This window comes from Loxodonta africana, chromosome 11 (assembly GCF_030014295.1).
Source record: "Loxodonta africana isolate mLoxAfr1 chromosome 11, mLoxAfr1.hap2, whole genome shotgun sequence".
Classification (NCBI taxonomy): Eukaryota; Metazoa; Chordata; class Mammalia; order Proboscidea; family Elephantidae; genus Loxodonta; species Loxodonta africana.
The window spans coordinates 16822082-16845079 of record NC_087352.1 but is presented as its reverse complement, the minus strand read 5'-3'; the positions used below and the strand labels follow the sequence as shown (position 1 = coordinate 16845079).

General features: G+C 47.2%; 2 protein-coding genes across 3 annotated transcripts in view; both read right to left on the bottom strand.

Annotated features, from left to right (window-relative positions):
- Nucleotides 1–285: 285 nt before the first annotated feature.
- On the bottom strand, nucleotides 286–22480 carry HSD17B14 (hydroxysteroid 17-beta dehydrogenase 14). Its single transcript, XM_064294013.1, has 9 exons — nucleotides 22368–22480; nucleotides 21670–21708; nucleotides 21321–21403; nucleotides 20193–20259; nucleotides 16588–16679; nucleotides 4111–4215; nucleotides 3543–3610; nucleotides 1402–1498; nucleotides 286–1310 (listed from the first exon to the last, which is right to left on the bottom strand). Exons 1-9 carry the CDS (start codon nucleotides 22453–22455, stop codon nucleotides 1137–1139), a joined length of 813 nt encoding a protein of 270 aa, XP_064150083.1. The 5' UTR covers nucleotides 22456–22480; the 3' UTR covers nucleotides 286–1136.
- Nucleotides 22403–22998, bottom strand: part of PLEKHA4 (pleckstrin homology domain containing A4) — a 35565-nt gene continuing 34969 nt past the window's right edge. The window contains exon 19 of one of the 2 annotated variants that reach the window (XM_064294007.1): nucleotides 22403–22515. In XM_064294007.1, coding sequence (XP_064150077.1) covers nucleotides 22466–22515 — 50 coding nt within the window. In that variant the 3' untranslated portion in view covers nucleotides 22403–22465. Of the gene's footprint in view, nucleotides 22549–22998 lie in introns of both variants that reach the window. The other variant, XM_064294008.1, reaches the window with a different exon arrangement.

Below are 22998 nucleotides of genomic sequence, written 5' to 3'. Positions count from 1 at the left end.
ACTGTGCGTCCGAAATTCAACTCTGAGACATTTGGCCCCCAAATTCGGCCCCCATCATGCCCCCAAATCCTGTCCCTGGGTCACTGCCCAACCCTTCCCCTCACAGGCCCAGGCAGCCAAATCACTAACCCACCCCAGCAGGATGTTGCCCGGTTTTTCTTTCTCCCGCCCCACCCTCTTCCCCCACTCCTGGCCCCGGGCTGTAGGGACAGCGCCCACCCCCGGCTCCCGCTCCGGCTCCCGCCGCGGCCTATCCCCGACTGCCGCACAGTGGCGGCCAATCGGCGGCATCCATACAGCTCCACCCCCGCACCGGGGGAGTTCACACTTAGCAGATCCCGGGTTTTCTCCAACCCTGGCCGGGAAGTTTGCAACCCTCAGTCTCAACTTCCCTCAGACCCAAGAGACTCCAGCTCCCTCCTCCCTCACACCCAGGAGTACAGGTCCCCAGCCCTCTCCCACCTCACACCCAGGAGCCCAGGTCCCCAGTCCCCTCCTCCCTCAGACTCAGGAGTCCAGTTCCCCAGCCCCCTCCTCCTTCAGACCCAGGAGTCCAGGTCCCTAGTCCCCTCCTCCTTCAGACCCAGGAGTCCAGGTTCCCAGTCCCCTCCTCCCTCGCACCCAGGAGTACAAGTCTCCAGCCTCCACCTCGCTCAGACCCAGGAGTCCAGACCCCAGCCTTTTCTTCCCTCAGGACCTCTCAGTGCTGGCCACCCTCCTCCCCAGACAGAGAAAGGAAAACTCCTTTCCCCTCAGTTCCAAGAATGAAGAGAACTGTTGGCTTTTCCTCTTCCATTATCTCCCAAGTGATCAGTTAGGGCTTAATTCACTCTCCCCTGAGGGCCTTTTAATTAGCGCGCTGGAGGAGACCCTGCTCCATTTTTCCTAGGAGCCAGCCTCGAGGTCTGCTGGGAGTTTAGTCCTTCAAGGTCCAGAACCAGACGTGAGTGGGGTGGGATTCATACAGAGGCCAGAAAATAAATGGAATGACGCCCTCCTTCTTCTGGCTGCAGGTGGTTTTATGCAGACCTAAATGCACTTGACAGGCAGGTGATGATGGGAGGTGGGGATCTGGTGGTCTAAGGGTGGGGTGGGAGGGTCCTAGGCAGGGGATGTCCAACTTGGGAATAAGGAGATCAGGAAAGGTCAGTGGATGTCTCCACGGGGGTCTTGGGACTGGCCTTGCACCCAAAGCCCAGCTCTGCACCCCCAGTTACAAACAGCTCGATGCCTGTGCAGAAATTGGCCTCAGAGGCCAGGAACACAGCGGCTGCCCCCACCTCAGCTGGCTGGCCCATGCGGCCCAGGGGCTGGGGAGAGAAGAGGCAAAGAAGGTGGTTAAGGGGAGCCCCATGGGCCACCCCAACCCCATCCCACCTGGATCTGGCTCCAAACTCCTACCTGGGCCAATGTGCCCTCTTGGATTGTGGCCTTGGGGTCTGGAGTTGAGGCCGCCAGCTCCTTCCACAATGGAGTCCAAATGTTTCCTGGGGAGATACTGGGGGAGGGTGGAAGATGATCAGGGAATTCCTTCCCAAACTCTTGACTCTTGAGCTCACTTCTCATGGTTCTGATTGATTCACTCCCAAAACCTTTGCCCTTGAGTCATTTCTGATTCACTGTGACCCCATGTTTCAGAGTAGAACTGCACACCATAGGGTTTTCAAGAAAACAAAAATTTTCACAACTGGACCAATAAGCAACATCATGATAAACAGAGAAAATACTGACGTTGTCAAGGAATTCATTTTACTGGGATCCACAATCAATGCCACAGAAGCAGCAGTCAAGAAATCAAATGGCATATTGCACCGGGCAAATCTGCCACAAAAAAACCTCTTTAAAGTGTTAAGAAGCAAAGATGTTACTTTGAGGACTAAGGTGTGCCTGACCCAAGCCATGGTCTTTTCGATCATACGCTTGCAAAAGTTGGACAATGAATAAGGAAGACTGTTATGGATTGAATTGCGTCCTCCAAAAATGTGTGTCAACTTGGGTAGGCCATGATTCCCAGTGTTCTGTGGTTGTCCTCCATTTTGTCATCTGATGTGATTATCCTATGTGTTGTAAATCCTAACCTTTATGATGTTAATAAGTCAGGATTAGAGGCAGTTGTGTTAATGAGGTAGGCCACAATCTACAAAATTAGGTTGTATTTTGAGTCAATCTCTTTTGAAATACAAAAGAGAAGCCAGTAGAGAGGAGTGGGACCTCCTTATCACCTAGGAAGAAGAACCAGGAGCAGAGAGTGCCCTTCGGACTCGGGGTCTCTGCACTGAGAAGCTCCTAGACCAGGGGAAGATTGATGACAAGGACCTTCTCCCAAAGGGGACAGAGAGAGAGAAAGCCTTCCCCTGGAGCTGGAGCCCTGAATTCGACTTCTAGCCCTGAATTCGATTTCTGTTTGTTAAAGCCACCCGCTTGTGGTATTTCTGTTATAGCAGCACTAGATAACTAAGACAAAGACTGAAGAATTGATGCATTTGAATTACGGTGTTGGAGAAAAATATTGAATATACCATGGACTGCCAGAAGAATGAACGAATCTGTCTTGGAAGAAGTACAGCTAGAGTGCTCCTTAGAAGTGAGGAAGGTGAGACTTCGCCTCACATATTTTGGAAATGTTATCAGGAGGGACCAGTCCCTAGAGAAGGACATCATGTCTGGTGACATGGATTGAATTATGTCTCCCAAAAAATGTGTGTATTAACTTGTTAGGCTACGATTACCAGTATTGTGTGGTTGTCCTCCATTTTGTGATTATAATTTTATGTTAAAGAGGGTTAGGGTGGGATTGTAGCACCACCCTTATGCAGGTCACATCCCTGATCCAATATAAAGGGAGTTTCCCTGGGGTATGGCCTGCACCACCTTTTATCTCTCAAGAGATAAAAAGAGAAGGGAAGTGAGCAGACGTGGCGGCGGCGGGGGGGACCTCATACCACCAAGAAAGGAGTGCCAAGAGCAGAGCGCATCCTTTGGACCTGGGGTCTCTGTGCAGAGAAGCTCCTAGTCTGGGGGAAGATTGATAAGAAGGCCGACAGAGAGAGAAAGCCTTCCCCTGGAGCTGACACCCTGAATTTGGACTTTTAGCCTACTTTACTCTGAGAAAATAAACTTGTCTTTGTTGAAGTCATCCACTTGTGGTATTTCTGTTATACTAGCACTAGATAACTAAGACAACTTGTAAAATAGAGGGTCACCAAAAAGGAGGAAGACCCTCAATGAGGTGGATTGACACAGAGGCTGCAACCATGGGCTCAGTCATGGCAGCGATCGTGAGGGTGGTGCAGGACCGGACAGTGTCTCATTCTGTTGTACATAGGGTCTCTATAAGTTGGAACCAACTTGATGGCACCTAACAACAATCTTATGGAAGCAGATTGCCAGACCTTTTTTCCATAGCACCACTGGGTGGATTTGAACTGCCAACCCTTTCGTTATTAGCTAGGCAAAAACCTTTTGTGTCATCCAGAGACCTGACTCACTCCCAGTCCTTCCATGTCCCCCAGGAGGCTCTCGGCCTTCTTGAGGCTGCTCACCAGTTGACACGGACGCCATGTTGACTCTCATCCAGGGCCAAGGCCTTTGTCATAGCTGTGACTGCCCCCTGCAGAGAAGGGAACGGGAGAAAGTTCAGACTATGGAAGATGGGGCTCCTCCTGTCCTCTCTTCCTTCTAACCAGGGAGATCAGAATAGGGAAGCATACCTTCCTTGCAGGTTTCCTTTGGACACATGAGGCTCAGTTTCTTCTAGAAACATGACATTTAACAACTTGACTGAGGACTTCACAGCTGAATCTGGGAGTTGGATGGGAAACTCCCTCTCTCTGTATCTCTCCCCCGTCTCTGGGTCTCTGTCCCCCGGCCGGGTCTCCATCCCCCTGTCTCTCTGGGTCTCTGTATGTTTCCCAAGTCCCTGTCCCTATCAAGACTGGAAAATGCAAGAGTGACCCAGAAAGCTGGATGTTTTGCGAAAACAGTGGAAGCTCTCTTATTCATGGAGGGGATGTCAGTTACTCTGGGCCAAATCCTAAAGAGCCTGGTCTCAGGACTGTGGCCCATGGGGGGCCAGGCAGGGAGATAAGGAAGGGCTCGGGGCTGGTGTACCTTGGTGGCCACATAGGGAACTGCCTGGCACTGGCCAATGGCTCCAACCACACTGGAGATGTTGATGATGTTCCCTCGGCTCTTCCGCAGGTGGGGGAGGGCAAGCTGGGGTGAGAGGAGACAGAATAAGCTGCTCAAGCTGCTGGTCTCCCCCAGCCCATGGAAACGGAGCCAGAGGTGACCAGATGTTGGGGGGATATGTCTGGTTCCCTAACACGTTCTTAGTGGGTATTGGTGTCTCACAGGGGCAGCACCCAGAACTCTGGAGCTCACCATGTCTGCCTTGCTCCAGGGCCTCAGCACATAAGGAAGTCTCTGTCTTTATGTTCTTCTACTGGGTCTCCATCCCCCTTTCTCCAGGTTTCTGTTCCCTTCTCTCTCTGGGTCTCTGTCCCCTTCTCTGTGCATCTTTGTCCTCCTCTCTTTGTGTCTCTGTCCCGCCACCTCTGGGTCTCTGTATGTTTCCGAAATCCCTGTCCCTATCAAGATTGGAAAATCCAAGAGTGACCCAGAAAGCTGGATGTTTTGCAAAAACAGAGGAAGCTCTCTCATCCATGGAGAGGATGTCGGTTCCTCTGGGTTTTCCAGAGAGCTCTGCGGGGAGAACACGATGATGTGGGAGCCCTCCACGAAACACACTCCGCTTTCCATTGACTTCTCCCCTGCACCTCCCTCCAGGTACCTAAACTCTTTCTTTGCTTTTTCAGTTCTTTCCCTACACATGATCTCAAATAAAGTCAGATTTTATCATTCCTTCCCCTTGCTCATGCTGGGCAGCTGGGCAGCTGGCTGGGCAAGGCCGATTCCTGCCACTGAAGACTAAAGAGTTCAAGCCAGCAGCCCCAGGGGGTTTGTGTAGTGGCAATCCCAATGAGCTCCCTCTCCAGCTCCTTCAAACCCTCTCCCTCAGAAATGGACCCCACCCTTTTCTTAATTGCCCGATGGCAACTGTGTTTTGTTGTTTTGATTTACCCAGGATTCCCGCAAGTTCAGAGTAGCCCTAGTGGCATTGGTTAAACAGAAGATGTTAGCAGTTGACATGAGGTTGTACAGGAGTAGGGTGGGTCCTAGTCCAATATGAGTGGTGTCCTTATAAAAGAGAAGAGACACAAAGACAGAGAGAGAGAGGGAAGACGGCCATGTGAAGACTGGAGTGATGCAGCTACAAGCCAAGGAACGCCAAGGATCGCAGGCCATCACCAGAAGCTGGGAGAAAAGCATGGAATGTATTCTCCTTCAGGGCCCTCAGAAGGAATCAACATGGCCAATACCTTGATTTTGGACTCCTAGCCTGAACTGTGAGACAATATATTTCTGTTCTTATAATCCATCTGGTTTGTGATACTTTGTTACAGCAGAGCTAGGAAACTAAGACACCATTCTATTTAAAATTGCTACCTACCCATCCCTGAGTCCCCAGACCTCTTCCTGGTTTCTTTTTCTCTGTTGCACACACTCCATCTGACCTGCTGTTCATACTCTGTTGTTGTTAGGTGCTGTCCAGCTAGTTCTGACTCATAGCGACCCCATGTAACAGAGAAGAATTGCCCCATAGGATTTTCTTGGCTGTCATTTTTTTTATATATAACTTATTTTAGTTTTATTGTCGTTGAGAATATACACATCAGAACATATACCAATTCAACAATTTCTACGTGTACAATTCAGTGACATGACATTCAAGTTGTACAACCATTCTCACCCTTCTTTTTCCAGTTGAGAAGCCCGATATGTTTTTGACTTTACCTGTATTTAGGTACGAAACACAAGAGGAAATTTCTCTATGTAAGAATTAAGTCAGTTTGGTTTCCTAACAGCAAAGGGTGTCCGACAGATTGAAATACACACCAGGGATTTAAGTCTCCTGTTGTCTTTCAAATTAGATTGAATAGCTCCGGTTAGAAAGGGGAGACATGGGAAGAAAGAACCCAGTCTTGTGTCAATACTGCGGGCCCTACTTTGCCCGGACACTGAAAGTCACTAGATCAGAGGAAGACTTGCTGTTCTTTGCCTGAGATTCAGTTAGGAGATAAGCTAAAAGCAAGGATCAAAAGGCTTTGCTCTTCAAGTGACAAGAACTGCCATAAGCTTGGCTTGGATTGTGAATGGCTGTTAATTAAGGAGATGGTGTAGACCAAAGAGATGAGGCTCAAATACCCAAAAGCCCTGCCTCTGACCTCCAGAGTCAAGCTAGTGGACAAAGAGCCACCACACTGCCGGCCAAGAAGTGCTAGAAGCTGTTAGGGTGGTTCACTCTGAAGGATCTGCCTTTGCGCCTTTGTCCACATCTTGGTGTAATCTTCACAGGAAGGAGCCTGGGTGGCACAGTGGTTAAGTGCTCAGCTACTAACTGAAAGGTTGATGGTTTGAACCCAACAGCCACTTAACAGCTCAGCAATTAAGCATTGTGCCACCAGGGCTCCTAATATATACTTATTATTTGTCTCCCTTACCTGAAAGCAAAATTCCACCAGGGACGATTGGAATTTGTTTTGTTTTATTTCATCCCCAGCACTAAGAAAGGTGCCTGGCACATAGTAGGTGCTCCATAAATTATCTTTTGAATGAATAAATAAATTTATTGAGGGTACAGAATTTGCCATACCTGTTCTCAGCTCTTTATACAAATTAGCTCAGTTAATCCTCACAACAGCCCTACAAGGAGGTCCAATGGGTAGGCCCATTTTACAGGAGAGGAGACTGAGGAACGGTGGGGTGACTGATACTCACAGAGGTCATGTGACACGTGACAGAGCCAGTACTTGCAGCTGGGCAGTCTAAGGCCAAAACTCATAAATGAGTAAGAATTTCTGACAACTCTTTAAGTGTTATAAACACTAAAATAATGTGGTTGTTGTTAGCTGGCCTGGAGTTGGGCCCCCACTTATGGCAACTCCATGCGTGACAGAGTAAAACTGCCCCTTAGGGTCTTCTTGGTTGTAATCTTTAGGTGAGCAAATCACAGGCCTTTATTCTGCAGTACCGCTGGGTGGGTTCGAACAGCCAGCTTTTGGGTTAGCAGCCACACAGGGTCCTTAAGTGATGTGGATAGGCAGGAATTTTAATCCTCTGGCCTTCTCCTCAGGAACCCCCTCTTGGCTGCCTTCACCCTCCACCCCAACCACCAGTTCCCATCAGCCTGAAACCATCCCGCCCTCAGCCCAGGCTTGCCCTGGCTTGCCCAGCCTTGCCTCCAGCTTTATTTCTCCTCTTAACCCTCTTTGCTACCTATGCTATTGTTTATTAACTCCCTTCCCAACCCCACCCCACTAATGTGACATCCACAATGGCTAAGACACAGTTTGGTGAGCCACCTTCATTCCAGAGCCAAGCACACAGTTGACACTTGATAAATATTTGTCCCATACTCCCTGCAGCCCCTTCTTGACCCTCCCATGCTTTCCTGGCAGGCTTCCCCACTCCCCAAGGTCTCCCAGCACCTCCAGGCCGCCACATCAAGGCCCCACTGGAAGCTTATCTGCCTGACTCTCCCTCCCTCTCCCTCCCTAGCCTTCCTCCCTACCTCCCTCAGGAGGCATCAGCTCCCCTGGTGTCCTCACTCTGGGCTAGCCCTGTTTCCCCTAAGTGTTGGGGTTCCTGGACCCAGCTGCAGGGGATCCCCCACTTTGCTTGTTTCCCACCAACCAAACCCTCTGCCATCAAGTGGATTCTGACTTACAGTGCCTCCATGTGTTACAGAGTAGAACTGTGCTCCATAGTTGTCTTGGCTATAATCTTAACAGTACACCTAAGGTATGCCTGACCCAAGCCATGGTTTTTTCACGCACCTCACCTGCATGTAAAAGCTCAACAATGAATAAGTAAGACTGAAGAAGATCGATGCCTTTGAATTATGGTGTTGATGAAGAATATTGAATATGCCATGGACTGCCAGAAGAACGGGCAAATTGGTCTTGAAGGAAGTACGGCCTGAACACTCCTCAGAAGCTAGGATGGCGAGACTTCATCTCATGTACTTTGGACATGTTATCAGGAGGGACCAGTCCCTAGAGAAGGACATCATGCTTGGTAAAGTAGAGGGTCAGTGAAAAAGAGGAAGACCCTCAACGTGATGGGCTGACACTGGCTGTAACAATGGGCTCAAACATAACAATTCTGAGGATGGCGCAGGACGGGGCAGTGTTTCCTTCTGTTATACATAGGTTGCTATGAATCAAAGCTGACTTGATGCACCTGACAACAAAATAGTAATGATGGTGATGGTGGTGATGATGGTGATGGTTGTAATAATGGCGGAGGTGATAATGGTGGTCATGATGGTGATGGTGGTCATGATGGTGATGGTTATAATAATGGTGGAGGTGATAATGGTGGTCATGATGGTGATGGTGGTCATGATGGTGATGGTTATAATAATGGCGGAGGTGCTAATGGTGGTCATGATGGTGATGGTGGTCATGATGATGGTCGTGGTTATAATAATGGTGACTATGGCAGCAACTTACACATGTTGAGAGATTTCTTCACAATGGGCACTATTTTAGGTGCTAGCACAAAGGCAAGAGCAAGCAGACAAAAGTCTTTGCCCTCAGGAAAACCAAGTACAATGGGAGGGGCTCACCTGGATGCTCAACTATAAAAAGAATTTTCAAGACAAGTGGATGAATTTAAATAGGGCTTGAGTATTTGATGATACAAAGGAATTATGTTGATTTTATTAGGAGATATAATGGCATTTTAGTTATGTAAAAAAAAATTCTATTTTTTGGGAGATGTTTACTAAAGAATTTGGAAATGATCAATCATGCTGTCAGAATGTACTTTATAATTCTTAGGCAAAAAAAAAATATATATATACATATATGATATATATAGGTAGCTAGATGGTACAAATGGTTAAGGGCTCCACTACTAGCCGAAAGGTTGGTGGTTCAAACCCACCCAGAAGCACCTCAAAAGACAGGCCTGGTGATCTGCTTCTGAAAGGTCACAGCCTTGAAAACCCTGTGGAGCACAGTTCTACTCTGACACACATGGGGTCGCCCGCCAGGAGTTGGAATCAGTGTGAGAGCAACTAACAACAACATAATATATGTATAAAAACATAATCTAGCAAAATGTGAATACTTGTTAAATACAGGTGATGAGCATATGGGCATTATTATGTTACTCTTTTTACTTTTCTGTTTGTTTCCATTTTTAACAAAAAATTAAATTTATCTTTCTATTAAAACAATTTATGGCTCCCCCTCGCCTGTTGGGCGAGGGATAACTGTGAGGTAGAGGTTCCTTGTAGACTCCCTGAATTCCCCCAGGGGATCCTGCCCCGGTTACTACAGTGGTAACCGGCTTAACGAGGCCCTTTACCTGCTGCCTGAGACCACTGACCCCACTCCATGCCTCTGGCAGTGTTTCCTGATCTCCTCTCACCTGAACCCCCCCCACACCAGAATCCTCATCTTGGGGTCTGCTTTGGGGTAGAAAACCAATTTCCATAGGTGTTATGGATTCAATTGTGTCCTCTCAAAATATGTATGGGAATCCTAACCCCTATACCTGTGGATGTAATCCCATTTGGGAATAGTGTTCTTTATGATGTTAATTAGGCCTTATCTATGTAGGATGGGTCCGAAACCTAATCACTTCTGAGTTATAAAAGTGTAGATTAGACACAGAGAGAAGCCAGCACAAATGGAGGGGAAGGCAGATGCCACATTGAGATCGCCAAGGGAACAAGGAGCACCAGGGTTACTGAGGCTGAGAGAAGGATCCTCCTCCAGAGCCAGCAGAGACAGATATCCTTCCCCTAGAGCTGGTGCTCAGAATTCAGACTTCTAGCCTCCTAAACTGTGAGAAAATAAATATCTGTTCTTTAAAACCACCCCCTTGTGGTACTTCTGTTACAACAACACTAGATAACTAAGACAATAGGTGTGATGATGGTACTGTGCTAAAGTTAAAAAAACTCCAATACTCTGAATAAGATCTGTAAATTAGCTAAAACCATGGTATCTGTGTTGATTTCCTAATTATGAAAATCTTGCTGTAGTTGAGTAAGAGAATGTTCTTGTTTCTTTTATTTTTAATTTTTATCGTGCTTTAAGTGAAAGTTTACAAATCAAGTCAGTCTCTCATACAAAAATTTATACACACCTTGCTATATATTCCTAGTTGCTCTCCCCCTAATGAGACAGCACACTCCTCTCCACTGTCTATATTCATGTCCCTTTGGCCAGCTTCTGGCCCCCTCTGCCCTCTCATCTCCCCTCCAGACAGGTCTGCCCACACAGTCTCATGTGTCTACATGATCCAAGAAGCTCACTCCTCACCAGTATCATTTTCTGCCCCATAGTCCAGTCCAATCCCTGTCTGAAGAGCTGGCTTTGGGAATGGTTCCTGTCTTGGGCTAACAGAAAGTTCTTCTTTCTAAGAAATACACTCCAAGTACTTATAGGGGTAAAGGGGCATCCAGTTTGCAACTTACTCTCAAATAGTTCAGGGGGAAAAATAGGTAAGTAGGTAGACAGATAGACAGATGAAACACAGATACTTTGTAGATACACAAACAGTTGAATGCAAAGATAAGTAGACAAAGAGAAGAAAGTAAATGTGGTAGAATGTTAACCACGCAGCGTCTAGGTATACAGGAGTTCTCTGTATTATTCTGGAAATTTTTTTGCAAGTTAAATTATATCAAAATTAAAAGAAAATCCTATTCAGATCTGTTGGTGACACAAACGGTTAAGTGCTCGGCTGCTAACTGAAAGGTTGATGGTTCAAGCTCACCCAGCGTCTTCAGGAGAGAGAGACCTGGTGACCTGCTCCCATAAAGATTACAACCTAGGAAATCCTGTGGGGCGGTTCTACTCTGTCGCATGGGGTGACTATGAGTTGGAATCCACTCCGTGGAACCCAGCCACAGCAACAGTTTTGTTCATGGTACATACAAAGTTCTTCCTGATGAAATTAGATCATGTCTGGGTGGGGGAAGGGAGAAGGCAATGGATGAAACAAGCTTAACAAAATGTTTACATTTGTTAGGAGCCTCCGTGGCATAGTGGTTAAGAGCTAGGCTACTGACCAAAAGGTTGGCAGTTTGAATCTACCAGCTGCTCCTTGGAAGCCCCATGGGGCAGTTCTACTCTGTCCTATACGGTCACTATGAGTTGGAATTGACTTGATGGCAATGGGTTTGGGTTTTTTTGGTTTTGTATTTGCTGAGACTGCAGATAGGCACAGGGGCATCTCTGGTTCTTAAAACATATCAGGTGATACTGCCACGGTAGTCAAAACAGCCTGGTACTGGTACAATAACAGACGCATAGACCAACGGAACAGAATTGAGAACCCAGATATAAATCCATCCACATATGAGCAGCTGATATCTGACAAAGGCCCAGTGTCAGCTAATTGGGGAAAAGATAGTCTTTTTAACAAATGGTGCTAGCATAACTGGATATCCATCTGAAAAAAAATGAAACAGGACCCATACCTCACACTATGCACAAAAACTAACTCCAAATGGATCAAAGACCTAAACATAAAGTCTAAAACGATAAAGATCATGGAAGAAAAAATAGGGACAACATTAGGAGCCCTAACACAAGGCATAAACAGAATACAAAACATTATTAAAAACGACGAAGAGAAACTGGATAACTGGGAGCTCCTAAAAATCAAACACCTATGCTCATCTAAAGACTTCACCAAAAGAGTAAAAAGACCACCTACAGACTGGGAAAGAATTTTCAGCTATGACATCTCCGACCATATCTCTAAAATATATATGATTCTGTTAAAACTCAACCACAAAAAGACAAACAATCCAATTAAAAATTGGGCAAAGGATATGAACACGCACTTCACTGAAGAAGATATTCAGGCAGCTAACAGATACATGAGAAAATGCTCTCGATCAATAGCCATTAGAGAAATGCAAATTAAAACTACGATGAGATTCCATCTCACTCCAACAAGGCTGGCATTAATCCAAAAAACACAAAATAATAAATGTTGGAGAGGCTGTGGAGAGTCTGGAACTCTTATATACTGCTGGTGGGAATGTAAAATGGTACAACCACTTTGGAAATCGATCTGGCATTTCCTTAAAAAGTTAGAAATAGAACTACCATACAACCCAGAAATCCCACTCCTCGGAATATAACCTAGAGAAATAAGAGCCTTTACATGAACAGATATATGCACACCCATGTTTATTGCAGCACTGTTTACAGTAGCAAAAGATGGAAGCAACCAAGGTGCCCATCAACCCATCAACGGATGAATGGATAAACAAATTATGGTATATTCACACAATGGTGAATAATGAATCTGTGAAACATTTCATAACATGGAGGAACCTGGAAGGCATTATGCTGAGTGATATTAGATGCAAAAGGACAAACTGAGAAGAACACATTCTTTTGTGGTTACGAGGATGGGAAGGGAGAGAGGGTGGGGGAGGGTTATTTACTGATTAGATAGTAGATAAGAACTACTTTAGGTGAAGGGAAGGGCAACAACACTCAATACAGGGAAGGTCAGCTAAACTGGATTGGACCAAAAGCAAAGAAGTTTCCTGAATAAACTCAATGCTTCTAAGGTCAGTGGAACAAGGGCGGGGGTTTGGGGACTATGGCTTCAGGGGACATCTAAGTCAACTGGCAAAATAAATTCTATTAAGAAAAAAAAATATCAGGTGGTTCTGGCCCCAGGGCCTCTTCACACTCCCTTCTGGGTAAGTGAATTCTCTTTGCCCTACTTCCCCACTTCCATCCTTCCCACCAAGGTTCAGATCAAATCTCACCTTTTCCCTTCTGCCACCCTACAGGCTCCACTTGCCCAAAGGACATCACAAGGATCTCAAACTGAGTGGGATGGGTTGGTAACAAAGAGACACTATGAGGGCAAGGTTCGTGATAAGTAATAAACCTCCCACAGGGTAAAACCTGTGCCAGGCAGCTCTCAGGGCTTTGTGTGTATTGACTCATTTAACCACAGAGCTGCCCTGAGAAGAAAACTGAGGCATAGAGAGATTGAGTAATTTGCCTGATGTTATAGTTAGGAAGTAGCCAAGCTGGGATGTGAACTCAGGTGGACCAGCCCCATAATCTAGACCCTTCAGTCCCATGTGAGGGTGTTGTAGGGACCACTCATAGGGAACAGAGTCAGGGAGTCCAATAGGGAGAGGCAGGGACTGGAGTACAATCAAGAGCTAGGTCCCTCCCCTGCTTAGCAGACTGCCCCGCCCATGGGTCCAGTTCACCAGCTCGGCCAAATTATCAAGAAAAACCAGAAATCTGACTATGTGAAATCTCTTGGCTTTTAAATGCTAACAGCTAATTAAATGTATGAAGTCCTTGGGAGGTGCAAATGGTTAACACACTCCAGGCTGCCAACAGAAAGGTTGGAGGTTTGAGTCCACCCAGAGGTGCCTTGGAAGAAAGGCCAGATGACTGACTTCCAAAAAATCAGCCAGTGAAAATTCTACAGAGCACAGTTCTACTCTGACACACGTGGGATTGCCATAAGTCAGAATCGACTTAATGACAACTCGTTTTGGTTAACTAAGTTTGTTGCACTAATATTCACAGTAGCCTAAAGGTGGAAACAACTGAAATGACCATCGACAGATGAAAAGATTCACAAAATGTGGTCTACACATACAGTGGAATCCTACTCTGGCCATAAGGAGAAATGAAGCCCTGATGCATGCCACAACAAGCACGATCCTTGAAAACATGATGCTGCATGAAACCAGTCAATCACAAAAGGACAAACACTGCATCATTTCACTAATAGGAAACACCTAGGCTAGGCAAATGTGCAGGGATCAGAGTTTAATAGTGATTACCAGGAGCAGGAGGAATGGAGGAAGAGGGTAATCATTGTTTAGGGAGCACAGAGTTTCTTTATGGAAACGGAAAGTTTGGCAACAGATATTGGTGACAGTTGCAAAACCTGATTGACGTCATCGGTTTTACTGAATTTTACACACGAAAATGTTGAACTGGCAAATGTTATATTCTTTATATTTTTACAACAATACAAAAATTTAAAAAATAAAAGCAATCTGAAATTAAAATATATACATACCCATACCTGTTGCCGTTGAGTCAATTCCAACTCATAGTGACCCTACAGGACAGGGCAGAACTACCCCATAGGGTTTCCAAGAAGCAGCTGATGGATTCCAGCTGAGCTGTTAATCACACACCACCAGTGCTCCATACATACATATATATGTATGTGTGTATATATATGTGTGTGTATATGATGTATATATGTATGTGTGTATATATGTACGTAAATATATATATATATATATTTTGTTGTTAGTGGTCAGTCAGTTGGTGAAAGTTAGTTGCCATCGAATCATTGAGACCCATATATGTCAGCTCCGTAAGGTTTTCAAGGCTGTGACCTTTCCAAAATAGATCGCCAGGCTTATCTTCCAAGGTACCTCTGGGTGGGTTCAAACTGCCCAGGACTCCATACAAGTGAGTTGGAATCAACTAGATGGCAAGGCATTTGGTTTTTTCATACCTACGTATGGAGTCCTAAGGCCGCAAACAGTTAAGCACTTGGCTGCTAACCAAAAGGTCAGCGGCTCCCTGGGGAGAAAGACCTGGCAATCTGCTCCCATAAAGATTAAAAAAAAAAAAAAAAAAAAATTTTTTTTTTTTTTTTTTAGATTATACCCTACAAAATCCTATGGGGCAGTTCTACTCTACTCAGTTCTACACAGAGAAGCCGCTTCCAGTCCCTGCCGATGGCAGCTCCACCCCTTTCTTTCTCATACCCGCCCCCACATCTGGTCTATAAAGAAATCTATCTTCAGATTAGGTCCAGAGTCTGACCACTTCTCACCATCCCCTTCTATCTGGACCATGGCAGCTTCAGTTCTCACCTCCCACAGCTTGTTCCTCACACAGCCGCCAGAGGGCGCCCGATCCTGGTTACAGCAGCTCCCTGTACCTCCTCTGCTCAGAATCCTCGCATGGCTCTGGCCTCCCTCAGAATGAAAGCAAACTCCTCACCAACACCCATGATCTGTCCCCTCTCTGCCCTTATCCCCTGTCCCCTCTTCCTCAGTCACTCAGCTCTAGCCACACTGTCTTCCTCCCTGTTCCTCCTACACTCCAAGCCCATTCCTGCCACAGGGCCTTTGCCCTGACTGTTCTCCCTGCCTGGGACTTCTCCGTCAGACACTTCCTTGGGCTCTTGACTCAAATGTCACCTCCAGGGAAGCCTTCCCTGACCACACTGTCCAAAAGGGCACACATATATACCGTTTTAGGGAGCCCTGGTGACACAGTGGTTAAGAGCGTAGCTGCTAACCAAAAGGACGGCAGTTGGAATCCACCAGCCGCTCCTTGGAAACCCTATGCGGCAGTCCTACTCTGTCCTATAGGGTCACTATGAGTCGGAATCGACTCACCAGCAACAGGTTTTGGTTTGGTGGCACAGTGGTTAAGTGCTCAGCTACTAACCGAAAGGTTGGTGGTTCAAACTCACCCAGCAGCTCTGTAGGAGAAAGACCTGGCAATCTGCTCCCATAAAGATCACAGCCTAGAAAACCCTATGGGACAGTTCTACTCAGTCACATGGGGTTGCTAGGAGTCAGAATTGACTCGACAGCACCCAACGACAACAACTACATGAGATTGTACCAGATGTTTAAAAAAAACAAACCAAACCTGTTGCTGTTGAGTCAATTCTGACTCGTAGCAACCCTATAGTGGCATCCTTATTAAAAACAGAAGAGTAATAAGAGAAAAATGTGCGACAGAACCTCAAATTCCTTAAAAAAAAAAACAAAACTATGCAGACCTACTGCATATTTAAGTCTGGAGGACTCCCCAAGACTATCACCCTGAGATACTCTTTTTTTTTTCCAGTTGTGCTTTAGGTGAAAGTTCACCCTGAGATCCTCTTCAAACCTTGAACAGAACCTAACTCTTGAGGTTGCCTTGTACCTAAGTAACAGATTAGCTCACTAAATAAAGACTATCACCCGTGAGTACTGCTCTCCTTTAAATAATCACCTGTATGAGACCAAATGGTCAACAATTACTTTAAAACACAAATGAGAACGTAAGGGTACAGGGAACCTACAGTAATGAAAACGGAAATGATGAGAATGTTCACGCATTGTGAAGAAGGTAACCAATGGCACTGAACAATGTATGCAGAAATTGTCGGATGGGAACCTAAACTGCTGTGTGAACCTTCACCAAAAACACAATAAAATATTAAAAAAGAAAGAGAAGAGACACAGACACAGACGAGGGAAGCAGAGATTACAGCGACCCTGCCACAAACCAAGAAACACCTGGGGCTACCGGAAGCTAGAAATTAAGGGGAAGGACCTGCCCCTAGAGGTTTCAGGGAGAGCACAGCCCTGCTGACACCTCAATTTTTGTCGTGTTAAGGCACTCAGTATTCCAAGGTCACTCATACACAATCCCATTGTCAGAGGTGACTCTCGCCCTCAGCCAGGGCCCCAGACCTCACCTTGGTCAAGGTGTATGTCCCCAGCAGGTTCAACTCCAGCAGCTGTCGGAAGCCCTGAGCGGAAGTCTCTTGCAGCCACTGCAGGGGCGGGTCTGAGTAGATGGCGAGGCAGAGAGAAGAGGAGAGAGTGAGGGGATTCCTGTGACAGGAGCATGCGAAGGGGAGACAGGGGCAATGGAGGAGGGGGCTCAGGGAGTGGCAGGTAGAAACAAAGGTGAAAAGGAAGGGAAATTGTGCATCAGTTAAGAGAGACCAGTGTGGGTCTCTACTGTCTGGAGCAAAAGAGAACGAAGGAAACCAAAGACTCAGAGAAGAAACTAGTCCACAGCACTAATAGGCCACACGAACCACGGCCTCATCTACGCTGAGATCAGAAGAACTAGATGGTGCCCCACTACCACTACTGACCAGGGACACAATAGAAGGTCCTGGGTAGAATGGGAGAAAAATGTAGAACAAAACTCAAATTCCTAAAAAAGTTCAGACTTACTGGACCAGTAGAGACCAAAGGATATTCTAATACTATCACCCTAAGATACCCTTTGAATTGGGAACTGAAGCCACTCCCAGAGGTCACCTTTCAGCCAAATAATAGATCAGATTATAACATAAGTATCACCTGTGCATACCGTGCTCCCTTAAATAATCAACTATGAGACCAAACTGTCAACATTTACCCTAAAGCAAAGATGAGAGAGTAAGGAGGGGCAGGGAAGCTAGATAAATGGAAATGGAAGAAAAATAATGAGAATGCTGACACATATTTAGAACAAGATTGTTATAAAAATTGTTAAGGAGAACCTAATTTGCTGTGTAAATTTTCACCTAAAACACAATAAAATATTACTTAAAAAAAAAAAAGAGAGAGAGAGAGAGACAGAAAAAATAGTGTCTAGAGCCAGACTATCTAAGTTCAAATCCCAGCACTGCCACTTCCTGACTGTGTGACCTCAGGCAGGTCACTCTGCCTCTCCGTGCCTCAGTTTCCCCATCTGCAGAATAAGGCTAACACCTTGTTGTTGGGCTTATAACTATCAAAAGTCAATATCTGTACCTGATACTTGGTGCCATGAATGTATTTGATGAATAAATAGAAGGAATTGGGGGAGGAAAGGGAACAACAACAAAAAAAAATTCAGAAGACCAGGAGCTGGAAAGATAGGGGAGTAAGAACAAAGGAGAAGATGGAAAATGGAAAGAAATAAACCTGAGTGCTCCCAAAACATCAGGAGATGAATGAATGGAGGGGCAGGGAGACAGTGTAATGGGTTGAACTGTGTCCCGCCAAAAGATATGCTGAGATGGTTCAACAACACAACACGATGAACGTATTTAATGTCACTGGACTGTACATGTGCAGGGTGTTGAGATGGCAAATGTTTTGCTACCTATGTATTTACCACAATTAAAAACAAAAAGATATGTTGAAGTCCTATCCTGGGTACCTGTGAACACGACCTGGTTTGGAAATAGAGTCTTTGAAGATATTATCAGTTAAATTCACATGAGGTCATACTGCATCAACCCACCACGGCTAAGTCAATTCTGACTCATAGAGACCCTCCCTGTAGGACAGAGAATTGCTCCACAGAGTTTCTCCCAGGGCTACTGGGTAGGATCAAGCTGCCAACCTTTTGGTTAGCAGCCTAGTGCTTAACCGTTGTGCCACTAGGGCTCCTTTTGCCCCATAGAATTCCCAAGGCTGTGATCTTTCAGAAGGAGATCGCCAGGCCTGCCTTCCGAGGTGCCTCTGGGTGGGTTCGAACCACCAACCTTCCTGCTAGTAGTTGAGCGCTTAAGTATTTGCACCATCCAGGGACTCCTTATAAAAGAGACAGAGAGACAGACAGAGGGAAGACGGCCATGTGAAGATGGAGGCAGAGACTGGGGTGATGCAGCCACAAGCCAAGGAACGCCAAGGATTGTCAGTGTCAAACAAAATTATAAGTTTTGCTTTCTGAAAATAGCTGTTCTCTTGCCCATGACACCAAAGTTCAGCTTATTAAAAGTTACAAACCTATGTGCTGTATAATCATTTGTATATAATTTTTTAAAGCTTATATTTATGCCTTACACTGTAACTAACCTTTAGAAGCAGCTTGTCTTGTTTCACATAATCGTATTTAGGTGATCAGGCTCACTGAAACACTTGCGACTTGTTCTTTCAGAAAACAATCAAAGACTACCGAACATATCCTTTTTCTGAGACTCCAGAGTTCTTACAATCGTGGCTCACTGATCTTGCGATTGTCTCCTAGCAAGACTTCTATTTTTCTTTTATCATGTTTGAGAGCATCCTACTCTCTGACAAGATTTTATGTATTTCAACACAATCGCCAACCAATCAAAAAATTTTTGTTCAAAGTTCCTGATGAAATGACATATGAACCCCCTGAAAATCTTAGCTAATCGGAGCCGGGATTTACTTGTTCACGACGGGCTGCCCAACTTCAAAGGTTGTTTATTGCACCTGCATAGCAATCTGTCCATGATGCCCCAGGTTGTTTATTTTTGACACCAGGAACCACTGGAAGCTGGAAGAGACAAGGAAGGATCCTTCCCTACAGCCTCCTGGAGAGGATGGCCCTGCTGACACTTGGAATTAGGACTTGTGGCCTCCAGAACTGAGTGAATTTCTGTTGCCTTAAGCCACCAGTGTGCGGTACTTTGTTCAGAAGGTTCCAGAATGGAAAGGTGTGGAGGTGCTAAAATATTCCTGTCCACATACCCTGGGCACGCTGCCTTACTTCCATGGGGAGCTATTCAAATGTCTTCGGAGAAGCCTTCCCAGACCCTCTGTCCCAAATAGTGCCTGCCATTCTCTTGGCCTCAAGCTGCTTTATTTTTCTCACAGTATGCATCGCCCCAGACATCCTATCATATCCTGGTGTTTTATTGTCTAGTTCCTCACTCTAGAATGTGAATTCCATATAGAGGCAGGAAAGTTTTCTCTGTTTTGTTCACTGCTAAATCCCCAACAGGGGACAGTGGTGGTTCAAGGTAGAATTCTCACTTTCTATATGGGAGACGCGGTTAGATTCCCTGCCAATACGTGGGGTCAGTGGAACAAAACGCTGCTCAGCCCTGCACCATCCCCATGATCGGTTGCGGGTTAGACTGTTGTGTCCATAAGATCTTCATTGGCTGATTTTCAGAAACGGAGCAACAGATTTTCCTTCTTAGTCTGGAAGCACTGATGAAACCTGTTCAGCATCATAGGAACACGCAAGCTTCCACTGACAGGTGGCTGGTCCCTGAGCACGAGGTGCATTTGCTGGGAATCAAACCCAGGTCTCTCGCGTGGAAGACAAGAATTCTACCACTGAACCCCCAATGACATCATTTTAGAGATGTGAAAACTGAGGCACAGAGAGGTGAAGACACCAGCTTGGGGCACACAGCAAGAATGAAACTGAGTCAGGATTAAAGCCCCAGCCTGGGGGATGCCATAGTTGTATTGTCCTGCCCAAAGACATAGAGAGGTATAGAGGAGGATGAGGGAATCGGGGTCAGAAAAAGGGGAAACTGCAGTGCAGGATGAAGGGGAGGGTAAAAGGAGGTGAGCTGGCTTTAGGGCAGGTTGGCCTTGGGGCCTCACAACTCACGGTAGCCAGCATTGTTGACCACACAATCCAGGCGGCCGAAACGGCGGACAGTCTCAGAGATTAGGGCCTGGGGAGAAAGAGACACTCAGTGAGGGAACAGCTTGTGGTACCAGCCCCTGGGGGGGAGGGATCCAAGGATCCTAAGAGCAAGGCAGGGAGGGGAGCTAGAGAAAGGGTGAGACTCTTTCAGGGTAATCAGGCATGTGAGGGTACTTATGGCCACACTGCAGTGTCATTTCAGAAATGCAGAGAGAAGGAATGAGAGACCTGGTTGGGAGGTAGCCAGATATGCAGAGTGAAGAAGATAGAGACCCAGAAAGAAAGGGGGACAGAGACCCAGAGAGAGATGGATACAGAGACCCAGAGAGAGAGGGATACAGAGACCCATAGGAAAAGGGGTACAGAGAGACTCATAGAGAGGGGGACAGAGACCCAGAGAGGGGGACAGAGGCCCAGAGAGATAAGGAACAGAGACCCAGAGAAAGAGAGGGGGCCAAAAACCCAGACAGAAAGGGAAACGGAGACCCAGAGAGAGAGGGAGACAAGCGGACAGAGACTCAAAGAGAGAGGAGGACAGAGACCCAGAAAGAGGGGGATAAAGACCCATAGAGAAAGGGGTACAGAGACTCATAGAGACGGGGACAGAGACCCAGAGAGAGAGGGGGACAGAGAACCAGAGACGGGGGACAGAGGCTCAAAGAAAGAGGAAGACAGAGACCCAGAGAGAGGGGGTCAGAGATCCAGAGAGTGAGGGACAGAGACCCAGAGAGATACTGATTAGAGGGAAGGGATAGAATCCAGAGATGGAGGCAGGGACTGTTAAGAAGGAGACCACTTGGAGGAACTCAACCATGTGACAGGTGTGGTAAGAGCCTTTAGGATGTGGCAAAGAAAACAGAATTTACTCAAGGGACATGTGATCTGGCCGGCAGAATCAGAAGAAGTCTCTGGGCAAAATGACATGGTCTGAATCATCTGGGACAGATACAAAGGACAGATAACCAGGAGAGAAGGAAAGGGAAAGGAAGAAGGAACAGCAGGTACAATAGCTCAGAGGAGAAAAAAGGCAGAGACAGAGAAAGATGGTAACATTTGGAGCTGGGGAGTGTGGATAGAAAATGCACTCACCTCCATGTCTTCCTCCTGAGTCACATCACAGCGGAGGAAGACAGTGCCAGGAAGCTCCTGCTCCAGGGCCCGGCCCCCACACTCTGCAGGGAGAGAAGGGCTGTGAGCCTCCACTCCTGGATCTGAGGGAGTAGGGGGCTGGGACTCCCGGTTCTGAAGGAGGGGGCTGGGAGCCTGGAATCCTGGGTCGGAGGGAGGAGGAGGCCAGGGGTCTGGACTCCCACGTCTGAAGAAAGAGAGGGCCAGGACCCAGGATCCTTGGATCTGAAGGAGGAGGAGACTGGGGGCTCAGGCTCCTGGGTCTGAAGGAGGAAAGGTTGGGGGCAAAGACTGAGGGACTCTCACTCACCATCCTTGTCACAGATGACCACGTGGGAACCACTTTCCACTGAGAAGAGGAAAGGGAACAGGTTACCCCAGCACAGACCTGGTGAAAGCCTCTGCTGCCCCCTTGTGGCCACCAGGAGAGAGGGCCGAGCAGCCCTCCCACCCCTCGTGACACTCAAGTCTCATGATGATTCTCTGGGACAAAGGGCAAAGGCCCCAACATCTGTTTTGCTAGGCTACTCCAGGTGCCTGCTAAGGGCTCCCAGTCCCCCGTCCCCGGCTCCAGAGTCAACCCTAAGCCTGCAAGAGATACCTTCCCCAAGCCACCTGTTTTGCAGCCCTAATACCCGAGATCCCAAGAAGGGAGGAGCTGCCTTTAGACAACAGAAAGATCTCAAGCCCCAGGCTACCATTGAAAAACCCTACCTTAGCCTGAAAATTAGAGGAGTCCTGCTGGAGTAGTGGTTAAGAGATCGGCGGCTAACCAAAAGGTGTACAGTTTAAATCCACCAGCTGCTCCTTGGAAGCCCTATATGGCAGTTCTACTCTGTCCTACACAGTGGCTATCAGTCGGAATCCACTCGACGGCAGTTAATGGCATGAAAATTGGTTTTTTATAAGAGTCTTGACTTCACTATTGGGGTCCTTTCCTCCCACTCCTATCAGCCCCCGGGCTCCTCTCCCAGAACCCCAAACCCAAGCACGCAGACCCCAACTCACCGAAGGCACGCACGATCCCGGCTCCGATGCCGCGTCCGCCCCCTGTTACAATGACCACCTTCCCAGCGTAGCGCCTTCCCGTGGCCATTCCGCGTCAGCTAGTCTCTTCTGTCTGCCACTCCAGGCCTCTTTCCACCTCCGAAGTCCCCTAAGGCCGTCGGGGTCAAGTCCTAAATAGAGGCTGAATCGTGGAGCCCGGCCCCAGGGGCGGTGCCAGGAACGCCTCAGACCTGGGAAGTTCAACCCCAGCCCCCTCCACCTTCAGATCAAGAGTCCAGGCCCCCTCCTCCCTCAGACCCAGGAGTCCCAGACCTTGGCCCCCTCCTCCCCCAGACCTAGGAGTCCGGCACCCAGCCCCCTCCACCTTCACATCAAGAGTCCAGGCCCCCTCCTCCCTCAGACCCAGGAGTCCGAGACCTTGGCCCCCTCCTCCCCCAGACCTAGGAGTCCGGCTCCCAGCCCCCTCCTCCTCTGACCCCGGCTCCTTCCCTCCTCCGATCTAAAAGTCCCGTTCTCTCTGGTTCCTCACACCCTGCAGTGGGAGCCGTCAGTCCCTTCCTCCCTTGGAACCTAGCAATCCAGGACTCCCGCTCTGCTCCTTCAGAAGCCTCAGTGTCACAATTCCAAACAG

Bases quoted from the DNA above. Each gene is read 5' to 3' on its own strand.
- HSD17B14 (XM_064294013.1), bottom strand. From the start codon at position 22,455: ATGGCCACGGGAAGGCGCTACGCTGGGAAGGTGGTCATTGTAACAGGG. The intron at 1,499-3,542 runs GTGAGCAGCCTC...ACCCTCCCCCAG, and splicing joins CATGGCGTCCGTGTCAACTG to TATCTCCCCAGGAAACATTT. The intron at 1,311-1,401 runs GTAGGAGTTTGG...TTCTCTCCCCAG, and splicing joins AAGAGGGCACATTGGCCCAG to CCCCTGGGCCGCATGGGCCA.